At 44.6% G+C, this 14017-nt stretch overlaps 1 protein-coding gene across 2 annotated transcripts in view; it reads right to left on the reverse strand.

Moving 5' to 3' along the window:
• Nemf (nuclear export mediator factor) overlaps positions 1-9313 on the reverse strand; it is a 54510-nt gene extending 45197 nt beyond the window's left edge. The window contains exons 1-3 of one of the 2 annotated variants that reach the window (XM_042677779.1): positions 9131-9313; positions 8145-8213; positions 7909-8011 (exon numbers count right to left, since the gene is read on the reverse strand). In XM_042677779.1, the coding sequence (XP_042533713.1) occupies positions 7909-8011; positions 8145-8213; positions 9131-9189 (231 nt within the window). In that variant the 5' untranslated portion in view covers positions 9190-9313. The remainder of the gene's footprint in view (positions 1-7908; positions 8012-8144; positions 8214-9130) is intronic. The other variant, XM_042677778.1, reaches the window with a different exon arrangement.
• Positions 9314-14017: the final 4704 nt, after the last annotated feature.

Below are 14017 nucleotides of genomic sequence, written 5' to 3' on the forward strand. Positions count from 1 at the left end.
TACCATAGGAAGATGAAGAAGAGATTGTTTACCAGAGTGAATATAGATGTATATAGGGTACATATGGAAGCTTGGTGAAAACAATCTTCTGCTCAGGACCACCAAGGTATAGTTGGCATTGCCAAATTTAAAAAAAGCAAATATCACTAGATCTGAACAATAAGAAACAATCTTGCATGTGGCAAAAACAAAGGAGGAGCTATACTACAGTGGAGAAAAATCAGTATCACTGTAGATCTTTCCACACAGACACTGAATGCAAGCAAAGCCTGAAATAGTACCATCCAAGCCCTGAGAACCAATAACTGCCAACTCAGACTGGTATTATCCAGTGAAGCTAGTGTTCACATTTGATGGACGAACTAAATTTTTTAATAATAAAGAAAAACTGAATGACTTCAGAAACAATAAGACAGCATACAAAGAATATTAAGAATGGGATTAGAATCTTAAGAAAACAATCAAGATTGGGGAATTTACATCAGACAGATATCACTAGAAGACCCACTTAGTAAGCATAGGAGGAAAGGAAAGGAAAAAAACAGGAAAGCAGGAAAATGACAGGAAACACAATGCACCTCTCTATAATAACTATAAATATTAATGGATTCCATTCACCAATCAAAAGAGGCTGGATCAGAAAACAAGATCCATCCATTTGTTGTCTTCAAGAGCCAAAGATAAACCAAGTGAAGGGATGGAGCAAGATCTACCATGCAAATGCTCCCAGCAAGAAGGCAGGAGTCGCCATCCTGATATCTGACAAAATGAACTTTTCATTAAAATCAATACAAAAAAAGGATACTACATATTAATACAGGGAACAGTCCAAGAAGAGGATATCACCATTATCAGTTTATACTCTCTAAACACTGTTGCACCCAAATACATTAAGCAAATACTCTCTGACTTACAGAAAAAAAGAGATTCAAATACAATGCTAGGAGACTTTAATACTCAGCTCTCACCAAAGGACAGGTCTACCAACCAGAGGATTGACAAAGAAGCCTCTGAATTAAATGATGCCATATCTCAAGTGGACTTAACTGACATCTAGAGTTTTCCAACCAACAACAATCCAGTGCACATTCTTCTCAGCAGCTCATGAACTTTCTCCAAAATAGGTCATATCATAGTTTATACAAAGAATTCAAATAAATACAAGAGCATCGACATAATCCCTTGTATCCCATCCAACCAACCATAGTGGAATCTAGCTAATTCTCAGTAACAAAGCATACTGTAAAAATTACTCTCATACATGGAAATTAAACAGCATACTTCTGAACAACACCTGGGTCACAGAAGAAATTAAACAAGAAATTTAAAAAATTCCTACAATTCAATGAAAATGAATATACATCATAAAGAAACCTGTGGGACACGGCAAAAGCAGTCCTGAGGGGAAAATTTATTGCTCTCAGTGCACACATCAAGGAAATACACAGAACAAGTAAATAATTTCATAATGCAACTAAAACTGCTAAAAAAGCAAGAAAATATTGAACCCAAAGTTACTAGATGGAGCAAGATAACCAAAATGAGCTGAAATTAATGAGATAGAGACAAAGAAAAGTATAAATAAAATTAATAAAACAAAAAGCTGTTTTGTTTTTTTTTAAGAATCAGTAAAATTGACAGACCTTTGGCAAGATTAACTTAAAAAAGAAGAGAGGAGACCCAAATCAATAAGATCAGGGCCGCCATAGAAAAAATTACAACATCCAGGATATCCAAACAATTAAAAAAAACAATTTCCAGAATCTATACTCACTAAGGAGAATCTAGCAGAAATGGATGAATTTTAGGGAAATACAAAGTGCCCAAATTGAACCAAGAAGAAATAAATCAATTAAAAAAGCCAATAACTTAAAATGAGATAGAGGAAGCAATCAGAAGTCTTCCAACAAGGAAGCCCAGATGGATTCCCTACAGAATTCAAGAAGACCTTTAGACCTTCCAAGAAATAAAAACAGAGGGAGCAATCCCAAATTCATTCTATGAAGCAATATCACACCCATCCCCAAACCAAGCAAAGACCCAACAAAAAAAGAGAACTACAGACCAATCTCCTTGATGAATACAGATGCAAAGCTCCTCAATAAAATTTTAGCCAACAGAATCCAGTACCATATCAAAAAAATCATACATTATGATCAAGTAGGCTTCATCCTAGAGATGCAGGGATGGCTTAACATATGTAAATCAATTGATGTAATCCATTACATTAACAGACCCAAGGCCAAGAACCACAAGATTATCTCCATTGACATGGAAAAGGCTCTTGATAAAATACAACATCCATTCATGTTAAAAGCATTGGAGAAAATAGGAATAGAAGGAACATTCCTTAAAACAATAAAAGCCATATATGACAGACCAACAGCCAATACTATAAATGGAGAAAAACTACAATCAATTCTCCTAAAATCAGGAACAAGGCAAAGATGCCCAGTCTCCCCTCTTCTCTTCAATATAGTTCTGAATGCTGAGCCAGACCAATAAGGCAAGAAAAGGACATTAAAGGGATCTGCATAGGAAAGGAAGACATTAAACTATCCCTATTTGCAGATGACATATTATACCTTAACGATCCCAAAAACTTCACTCCCAAACTCCTAGAGCTTATAAACCACTTCGGCAAAGTAGCAGGATACAAAATTAACCCACAAAAATCAGTTGCCTTTCTGTATACCAACAATGTATAAGCAGAAAGGGAAATCAAGTAAACAACCCCATTCACAATAACCTCAAAAAAAAAATGTCTAGGAACTAACCTAACCAAAGATGTAAAGGAACTATTTAGTGAAAACTATAAAAGCCTAAAGAAAGAAATCAAAGAGGACACCAGGAAATGGAAAGACCTTCCCTATTCTTGGATACGCAGAATTAATATAGTGAAAATGGCCATACTGCCAAAAATGATATGCAAATTCAATGCAATTCCCATAGAAATCCCAATGATGTTCCTTACTTAAATAGAGAAAACAATCCAAAAACTCATGTGGAACAAAAGACCTAGAAAAGCCAAAGCAATTCTAGGCAAAAGAAACAACATGGGAGGAATCATGATACCAGATTTCAAGCTCTACTATAGAGCCATAATAACAAAGACAGTTTGGTATTGGCCCCAAAACAGACCGGAAGACCAATGGAACAGATTAGAAGATCCAGGAGTAAAATCACATACCAATAGTCAGCTGATACTTGACAAAGGAGCCAAAGACATACAGTAGAAGAAGCATAGCCTCTTCAACTACTGGTGCTGGGAAAACTGGGCAGACACAGGCAGAAAACCAAAAGTGGACCCTAGCCTGTCACCATGCACTAACACCAACTCAAAATGGATGAAAGACCTTAACATCAAACCTGATATTCTGAAACTACTGCAGGACAGAGTAGGAGAGGCACTTGAACTTACAGGCACAGGCAGGAACTTCCTGAAGAGTCCTAGGATCACAACAAATTAGAGACTAGACAAATGGGACTACCTTAAAATAAAAAATTTCTGCACAGCTAAAGACATAGCTACCAAACTAGAAAGACACACAACTAATATTTAAAAATATTAAAAAAATAAAAAAACAAAAATAAGTAAAAATATTTACCAGCAATATCTCAGACAAGGGCCTAATATCCATTATATACAGGGAACACAAGAAACTAATCCCGCCCAAATCTAACCAATCATTAAATGGGCAAGGGAGCTAAAGAGAGACTTCTCAGAAGAAGAGATAAAAATGGCTAAGAGCCAGGCACTGGTGGCTCATGCTTGTAATCCTAGCTACGCAAGAGGCTGAGATCTGAGGATCATGGTTCAAAACCATAATCAAAGTCCATGAGACTCTTATCCCCAAAAACCAATAGAAAACCAGAAGTAGAGCTGTGGCTCAAGTGTAGAGTGCTCACCTTGAGCTGAAGAGCGCAGGGACAGCGCCCAGGCCCAGAGTTCAAGCCCCACGACCGACCCCCCCCCCCAAAAAAAAAAGGTACAAAATAATGGAATTCACAGGGAAATGGATGCAACTAGAAAAAAATCATTTTGAATGAGGTAAGCCAAGAGCAGAGCAGATAGACAAATGGCACATGGTCTCCCTGATATGTGGATGGTTTATCCAAAATGCAAGGTGATATGACAAAGTAAAACAGGACTCAAGAAACAAAGGACCTCACACTCAATTTGTTGTATCATTTCTAAATGACTCCATGTTCCTGACCACACATATATATCTGAGGAAAGCTAGGAGGAGGACATAGAATCAGAGGGAAACGGGAAAATATACAATAGAAGGGCCCATCAGCTGCACTGGATATTGATGAAATAGAACTAAGCAACTCAGGGGCTGGGAAGGTGGCTCAGTAGTAGAGCGCTTGCGTTGCATGCATGAGGCCCTGGGTTTGATTCCTCAGCACCACATAAGCAAAAAAGAAAAAAAGCCAGAAATGGCACTGTGGCTCAAGTGGTAGAGCGCTAGCCTTGAGCTGAAGAGCTGAGGGACAGTGGCCCAGGCCCAGAGTTCAGGCCCCATGACCGGACACAAAAAAAAAAAAAAAAAAAGAACTAAGCAACTCAAGGGCAACAATGGGAAGGAGAGAATGAGAGGGAAAGAGGGAACAGCTTACACTAAGCAAAAGGAAAGAAATGTACATATCACCCGATGTGGAAGAAATTGTTGTATTGTCAAAGCTTAAAGAATTCACAAACATTATAGACCATGGTAATGACCTTTTTACTTGTGCAGGTTAAAATGTGTTGTGACTTTAACTAAGTATCACAATCTCATAATACTGTGAAATTTATGTGATCATTCAATTCTCAATAAAAAATTATTAAACAAAGAAATAAATAACATTAAAAAATTGTGTTAGAAAGTGTGGTAGGTGTCCCACCACAGATGAATGGATCCAAAAATTGTGGTATCTATACACAATGGAATATTATGCAGCCATTAGAAAGGACAAAATAGTGGCATTTGCAGGGAAATGGATGGAGCTAGAAGAAATCATGTTGAGTGAGGTAAGCCAAGAACAAAGAGACAAACAGCACACGGTCTCCCTGGTAAGTGGATGTTAAATTCAAAACGTTAGGTGATATGACAAAATTAACAGGACTTAAGAAACAAAGGACTTCCACTCATCTGGTCGAATCACTAATAAATAACCCTCTTCTGCTGATCACATGTATGGTATATATGTGCACACCAGAGGGAAACCAGGAGGACGACACAGAACTAAAGAGAATCAGGGAAAAACATACACCAGCCAGCAGGATCCATCAGCTGCACTGGACATTGATCAAAATGAACTAAGCAACTCAATGGGAGGGATGGGAGGGAGGGAACAAGTGGGAAAGAGGGAACAGCTGATGCTATGCAAAAACAAAAGAAATGTACATACCACCCAATGTGGAAGAAATAACTGTATTGCAAAGCTCATAAAACTTATAGACCATGATAGACAATTTGCTCCATGAAAGTTAGAATGTGTTTGTGACTTTAACTAAGCATCACTATCCCACAATACTGTGAAATTTGGGAAATTATGTAACCACTTAATCACAATAAAAAATTTGGAAAAACAAAAAAGAAAGTGTTGTAGGAAGAAGTGACATTGTCCAAAAGGAAATGCACTCATTACCTGATTTATGTAACTGCAACCCCTCTGTACATCACCTTTATAACAATAAAATTTAAAATTAAAAAGAGAAAAAAAATAAAATAAACAAATAAAGCAAATCTCCTGGTCTGTAAAAATAACAATCACAGTGGTTCCACATGTTGGGTATGACCAGCCTACGTCATGTAATGGTAATAATAGTACTTCATTCATAAAGTACTTCAACAGTGCTTATTAATGTCTGTTCTATTAGAGGAAATTTTCTACATATTTAGATTGACATATATTCCTAACTCAGAGTTCTAAGACTTACTCAGTTATTTATCTTTTGGGTCCTAAGATTTGAACTCAGGTACTCAGGCAAGCACTCTTACCACTGAGCCAAGCTTCTAGCCCTGCTTTTTTGCTGTTTATTTTTTAGATAGTATGGTTCTGCTGCCTTCTTGGGCATGTGTCTGGAGGTCCACTCATGTATGCCTCCTGTGTAGTAATTAGGATAACAAGTATGCATCACCATTAACTAGCTAAAAAATCAGGCTAGGACTGGGAACGTTGGGTCAGTGGCAGAGTGCTTGCCTAGCATGCACAAAGCCCTGGGTTCTATTCCTCAGTACCACATAAACTGAAAAAGTCAGAAGTGGCGCTGTGGCTCAAGTGGTAGAGTGCTAGCCTTGAGCAAAACAAGCTCAGGGACAGTGCTCAGACCCTGAGTTCAAGCCTCAGACCTGACAAAATATAAAAAATAAAAAATAAGGCTAGCCAGGTGCTGGTGGCTCATGCCTATAATCCTAGCTACTAAGGAGGCTGAGATCTCAGAATCATGGTTCTAAGCCAGCCCAGGCAAGAAAGTTTGTGAGATTCTAATCTCCAATGAAACCACTAGAAAACCAAAAGTAGAGCTATGGCTCAAAGTGGTAGAGCACTAGCCTTGAGTAAAAAAACTCAAGGACAGGAGCTGGGAAGGTGGCTCAGTGGTAGAGCGCTTGCCTTGCATGCCTGAGGTCCTGGGTTCGATTCCTCAGCACCACATAAGCAAAAAGAAAAAAGCTGGAAGTGGTGCTGTGGTTCAAGTGGTAGAGCGCTAGCCTTGAGCTGAAGAGCTGAGGGACAGCGCCCAGGCCAAGAGTTCAGGCCCCACGACTGGACCAAAAAAAAAAAAAAAACTCAAGGACAGTGTCCAGGCCTGAGTTCAAGCCCCAGGACTGACAACAAAATAAAACAAAAAAATCAGGCTATATATCTCAAGGCCTTGAGTTCCAGCCCTAGTACTGACACCAAAAAAAAAAAAAAGTTTGAGGAGAGAAAATGAGGTTTAAAAAGTTAGGGCAGCTGGGTACCATGCCTATAATCCTAGCTACTGTGTCAGCTAAAATCTAAGGATTGAGGTTTGAAGCCAGCCTCCGGTGACTCTGATCTCCAATTAACTAGCAAAAAGCTGGAAATGGAGGCATGATTCATGTGATAGAGTTCTAGCCTTGTGCAAAAAAAGCCAGGCAAGAATGCAAGGCCTCAGGTCCAAGCGCGCGCGCACACACACACACACGCACGCACACAAAACGTAAACTAAAAAATTTAATGTATCTCTAGTATAGAATTGTTTTGGTTGGAGCAAGATTATACTTAAGTGATTATATGGTTGAACGTGAGAAAAGCCTGAATCAGAACAGAACAAAAGGCTTGGAGCATAAGAGGGTATGAAAGATAATAGGGAAAAATCAATAAAACCTATTTTGTTCCTTCACCCACCACCAATCAACTGCTCTCTCTACCTTTGTTATATGTTCCTTATTTCACAAGGGTGGGGAAAAAATTTAAAAATTCAATTGTTAGGGCTGGGTTAGCATGCATGCAGCCCTGGGATCAATTCCTCAGTACCGCCTACACAGAAAAAGCTAGAAGTGGCACTGTGGCTAGAGTGGTAGAGTGCTAGCCTTGAGTAAAAGCAGCTCAGGGACAGTGCTCAGACCCCTGAATTCAAGCCCAGGACTAGCAAAAAAAAAAAAAAAAAAATTACCTTCGTATTCTGTCTTCTTCACCGTATGTATGGTGTATTCAAGTATACATCTTTGGATATGCATCTTTGGGAGGGTACAGAACTTGAGGGAAAAACAGTGAAAAAGTACAACAGTGGAACTCACTGTACATTAATGAAAGTGAACTATACAATTTGTGAATGGAGATGGGAGGGAGGGACTGGGAGAAAATGAGGGAACAGAAGGGAACACTATGAAAGGAAATGTACTCATTACCTGACTACATCATCTCTATAATAATAAATTAATAAAATATTACCTTCATGGCAAAACTAGAAGGCATCATGTTCTTTGGCCACTCAAATTCTGTTGTGTGAATTCGTATGCCAGATTCAAGCAAAAGTGTAGCTTTGAAGTCTGGTCTGTAAAAGAAGAAAAGTCAAATTTCTCTTTAGGGAATTTGCCAAAGCTCACGCTGTGAAACTACTTAAGTGTAAACGAACAAAAAGATCAGTTTCATACTGCCCAAAGATAAAACCTACAAAATGTTCTTACTTTTGCAGACGAATAAGATATGTCTTATTATCCACATCATAGACGTTGTTTACTCTCATTCCAAGCAAGCTGCCAAGACAAAAGAAACAGGTAATAAAGCACGGTAATAGCTTAAAACAAAACTACACTCCATGTATTGAGGCTGCAATAGGATAAAATAGGAGGAGAATAGGAAGGTCAGTAGGCATTCTGCCCACAAATTAAATATCACCATTTAGCCCCCGAAGTGGTCCACTGGCCCACAACACCACACATAAACAATGCCTTGGGCATCTTCTGTAAGGACTCGGGCCTTTGGGGGGGGGGGGGGGGAGGAAAGATATTATAAAGATGTAATGAAATCAACATTTTACAGAGAGGGGATGGGGAGAGTAAAGGAGGATATGAATGTGACCACGTTGGCAGGACTCAATGAACACAAACAAGCCCAGAATAACGATCTCGGACCAAATCCGCTCACGGCCGCTAAACCTGCAAGGCTCCCTTCCCCGGGGGGGGGGGGGGGGGGGGGGAGAGTGGATGCTCGCTGAAGCGACCGGGTCCGCACCCCCCAACACCCACAGAACGACCCTGTCCAGCGTCGGCTGGGAAGCACCGCGGCGGCAGGCCCGGGCGGCTCGGGCTGACCAGGCCACAGCCGCGCTTGGGGTCCGAGTGAGACCGGCGACAGCGGAGAGGGCGGGAGTGGGGCAGGGCTGCCGGGATCTCTTGGGGGGGGGGGGATCCCCGGGTCTCTCGGGCGTTCCTCAGGGGCATCTTGGGGGTGCCCAGGGTCTGTCGTTGGTCCCCATGGTTTTTCAGGCGCCAACCCCACAACATCGCTCCCTCTCCCCCCCCCACCCCCCTCCCCAGGCCTACCCAGGCCCACAGAGCAGCACTGGGAAGAAGGCCAGCAGCACCAGGCTGCCCTCAGTTTCCCCTTGGCGGCCCCGGGCCTCTCGCCTCCATGACTCCTCGCAAGAACCAGGTCACGGTCAGGACCGTACCTAGCGTTCAGCTCCGCGAGGACCGCGCGGAGGTCCACGGTGCTAAAGCGAGTCTTCATGGCGAGGGCGATCGCCACCACCGCGGTCCGTTCACTGCTGGTCAGACTCAAGGCCGCCGCTCTTCCGCGCACGCGCACGCGGCAGAGCCCTACGGCAGCCGGGAAGACCCAACAGTCCTTCAAGGGAGAGTGTAGGCGTCGTCCGCCGGAAGATCTCACGGATCAAAAGTGTTCACCGAGTCCTTTTCCATCGCGCTAAAACAATTCGGTAGAAAGACAGACTGTTTGGAAACTGCACCCCTTCCGCACACTCTCACAGATCAGTCCCCCGGTTACTTCGGCGCTTGGTGTTTGGGGATTCGAGCCGGCCTCCACAGCGACACCTGCTGGTCAGAGCCATTTTCGAGGTTTGCCCAGGGTGAGCTTCCCTCGGGAGAGCGATAGGGGGCAGTAGAGAGCAATACAATTTTTGTGTGTAGAAATTTGAAATGTAGGGAAACAGGTGTCTCGTTGGTCCCAAAACTGTCTTCCATGATCAAGGCGACCCCTCAAAAGGGACAATCCGTTGCTTCTGCTCTGAGAGGTGGTGTCCTGCCACCTGTATGGGAGGTTTCGTTTTCTTGCTGCGTCGTAATAAATAAGGCGGTTTGTCTGTTTATTTGCATCCCCGAAAAGCAAAAGAGACCGTGTCTCGCTGTGTTGCCCAGGCTGGAGTACAGTGGCTATTCACAGGCGCGATCCCACTACTGATCAGCACGGGAGTTTTGACCTGCTCCGTTTCCGACCTGGGCCGGTTCACCCCTCCTTAGGCAACCTGGTGTCCCCCCGCTCCCGGGAGGTCACCATATTGATGCCGAACTTAGTGCGGACACCCGATCGGCATAGCGCACTGCAGCCCAGAACTCCTGGACTCAAGCGATCCTCCGGGCTCAGCCTTCCGAGTAGCTGGGATTACAGGCGCGCGCCACCGCGCCCGGCGGGGGGATCCGCGGCAGAAAGCTACTAGAGCTTCAGCGCCGCTGACGTCACGGGACGGGAGGGGCAGGGAGCGGGCAGTTAGGCGCTGGGACCCGCCCAGCGTGAGGCGGTCTGAAGCGGGAGCGTCGGGACGTCCCGGGGCGGGGCCACGGCGGTCGACGCGGGGAGGAGGCTGGGGCTGCTGGCGGTCCCGCCTCCCGCCCGCCCCGGAGCTCTGGCCAGTTCTGGTCGGCGCAAAGGCCAGTAACCAGGTAACGTGGGGGAGAATGGCTTATGTTTGGGAGCTTGGAGGCTTGAAACCAACGAGCCAGGCTAAGGGGTGTTTGCGGAGGAGATGCGGGCACGGTAGATGGGGTGCTCTTACTTGTGTCTCCCCACGATCGCGTCCCCCCACGCCCCCCCACCCTTGGTGCCCAAGTCGGACTGAGCGCGCCCGTCCGTCTCCTGCTCCGTGCACGGATCAAAAGCCACCAGAGAGCGTTTTCAGCTCGGTCCTTCTCCCTCTGGCTCTAATACCTCCTCCGAATGGAAGCCACGGCCTCTCGGTGTCTGGGAAGAGCCACCCTCTTTGGCCCTTCAACCCCGCGGTCAGGATTTCAGCGTCGTCGCCGTCCTGTCCCGCGCTCCGGCCGGCCTCCCCGTCCCCTTCCTAAACTCTGGTTCACCTTGGACCCTGCCTCTTCTCAAATGAAAACCAAAGCCTCCGGGACCCTTAGCAGGGGGCAGCGGTGAAGGAACTCCCATCGCAAGCCACGCGGACTGTCGGGGATTGGTCTGCATGAAAATGAACGTGTTGCTAGCCTCCAAGTTACATTAATAAATTTTTACTGTGCACATAGAGTCGCAGAGATCCCTCTCTAAGAGCAGCCAAATTCTTGGAACTTGACTTTCTCTAGCACCAGGTGGCGTGTCAGTGCAGACCCTCTGCAGTAGCTCAGTTTAAACCAGGCAAATAAGAAAAAAGTAGGTATAACCCATGGGATGGGACAGCATTAAGAAGGAAAAAATCCCGGCTGCGTGGATGAGTTATCATGCTGAACCACTAAGCCACCTCGGACCAATACCTCCTCTGGTTTGTTACGTGAGCTATATAACCTGTCTCATTTAAATCAACGGTGTTTGGGGCCTCTTCATGATCACCACATACTCTTAACCTTACAGAAGAAAATTCTAGATCACTAGAACTTAGAAAGGATATAAATCAAAAGCTCTGTAGGCACTTAGAAGTTCTTCGATGGGAATGAGTCATCTTCAACCTGCAAGAAGAATCCGATTTTCTAGTTTGAATCCTGTACAGTCTATATATACAATGTTTATATCCACTTCATTGTAATTGTGCTGTAAATGAAACTTTATGCCTTCCTCATTTGTTACTGTATGTGCAGTAAATATCTGTATTTATGAACCTGTATGGTTTAGGCTGAACCACTATGTTACTAATCACCAAATCTCCATTTTATAAATTTTACCCCTATTATTTTATGAATTAATGATACACATAATTCTCAGTGCTAACTGCTAGGTTAACTGGGCTGAAGCTCCAATCAGTTGTTGGCTTTTTTTTTTTTTAAGTTTTGAACATTTTTCTTTTTTGTGCGCCAGTGCTAGAGCTTGAGCTTAGGGCATGGATCCTGTTCCTCAGCTTTTCCGCCCAAGGCTGGTGCTCTACCACTCGAGCCACAGTTTCACTTCAGCTTTTTTGGAAATGAGTCTCATACACTTCCCTGGCAAGCTTTGAACCCCGATCCTCAGATCTCAGCTTCCTTAGTTGAAGGGATTATAGGAGTGAATTCTGGCTCCAGAAGTTTTATAAATTATACTTTGATTTTTCGAAGACGGGGAGATTTCCAGTCTGGAACAGGGTTTCTGTACTCGAGCAATCCTCCTGTCTGAGCCTTCCACATAGCTTCAATCACAGGTGGGCAACACCAAGGCTGGCAGTTGTTTGTGTCAGGTTGGCAATTGTTTGTGTGTAAAACTATGAGAGAAAGGTGATGTCCAGTCTGGTCATGGGGGCTTTTATTCTTTTGAAATGTAATTTTTGTGATTACATTTCATTTAAAATGGAATGTAGGTCAATAAAACTCCACACCGTGGGATTCAAAGATGTTTATAAATTAGCCCTTCAGGCAATGTTGAGCCAAGAAGTACAACTCAGAACAGCCTTCTGCCCGGGTCAGTGGGGCAAGTGTGTGGCCAGGCACGAAGAGGGCTTGAAGCTCAGCCGCCAGTTCAGCCGAGGAAGCGCAGAAGTGACCAACTAGTGATAGGATGCACCTTGGGGACAGTCACCGGCCCAGCCAATACCACATCCCCGGCAGATCAGGGGAGTCAGGGCTCGGGGCACCACCTGGCTGGAGCATCACGGCCCAAGGCCCAACCCGGCCCAGGGAAAGCGACGCCCGCTGAAGGGGGAGGAGGGGGAGGGACTGGGGGCGGGGTCTTAGGGCGGAAGTAAGGCAGCCCTGCGGGAATGGGGTGGGCGGGGCCTGTGGTGTCGGGGAGGGGAGGGGACAAGGCGGCTGGGGAGTTAGGGGCGGAGCCTTGGGCGGGGAAGCGAGGGAGGAAGGGCGGGGCGTTGGACGGCGGGGCTCTGGGTGGGGCGGCGGGCTGGGAGGCGAGGGGCAGGGCGGGGCCTTGGGCGGGGCCTCCCCGGAGCCGCCTAGCCCGCCCCTTGGGAGGCCGCTCCGCGCCGGGTTGGGCGGACCCTGATGCCACTTCCTGAGCCTAGTGGTAGCTTGGGCCGGACACGCGTTCTCCTCCTGGAAATCCCCTGCGTGGATGAAAAGCCTGTAATAAGGGGAATGCACGCTCATCTCTTCGGAAACTAGTGTTTTGTTGTGTTTTTCTTTTTTTACTCTGGCAAATGTTTTGTTTTGTTCTTTCTGGCCCTGGGTTTGAACTCAGGGCCTAGACACTGCCCCTGAGCTCCACTTGAGCCACGGCGCCACTTCCGGCCTTTTCCTTTCATGTGGTGGTACTGGGGAATCGAGCCCGTGGCCTTAAGCCTGCCAGACAGCCACTGAGCCACATTCCCGGCCGCTGGCACGCTGTTAGCCACCAGAATAAATCCTAACGAGATGGCCAGAGTCACCACAACACATGGACATGGAGGCCGAGGGGTGAGGACGGAGGTTCAAAGTCAGCCCAGGCAGCAAATCCGTGAGACTCCTAGCTGCAATTAACCACGGAAATCCGGAAGTGAAGCTGTGGCTCAGCACCAGCCCTCACTGGAAAAGTCAGGTCGAAGGAGTGGCAAGCCCTGAGTGCAAGCACCAGTACTGCCACACCAAAAGAGAAAGGCATGTATGTAACTTCAGGGGCTTATTTTCTCCTATGTTTTGACTTTACTCTGACAGTTTTACAGAAAAGTTTTTGGCATTTTCAAATTTAGTACGATTTGACCTAAAATCATGTCCCCAAACCAAAACTTCACGCTCCATACTTCCTACTTCTCCAAACTGTCGATCCTATCTTCACTCTCTTTAATTTGTTTTGAAAACCATTAGAATACCTTATTTATATCAGCTAACATTTGAAAGACACTTCATGTTCGAAGATATTTCTAAGCTCCTGTAGACTGAAGCTAATGTCACACTCAGCCAAAATGATTGACAAATTATTTGCTTTTCTTGAATTTCTGTTCTGTAGGCTAATTATTTGCTATGGTTAATACATGTAAAGAGCCTGGATTTTTCGTATGATAGGAAAACAAATTATTTAACTTGCAGATAGCTTTTTCTGACTAAAATGAATGCTCAAGATAACTTTCATGGGCTAGGGTATAGCTCAAGTATTAGAAAGCTTGCTAAGTATAACTCCTTAATTCAAACCCAGTACCACCAAAAATAATGAAAATATTTTTAAAACAACATCCATTGACTAAACCACTCACTCATTCAGCAAATAC

The sequence above is a fragment of the Dipodomys spectabilis genome, unplaced genomic scaffold (assembly GCF_019054845.1).
Source record: "Dipodomys spectabilis isolate Male_0828 unplaced genomic scaffold, ASM1905484v1 ptg000042l, whole genome shotgun sequence".
Taxonomy (NCBI): Eukaryota; Metazoa; Chordata; class Mammalia; order Rodentia; family Heteromyidae; genus Dipodomys; species Dipodomys spectabilis.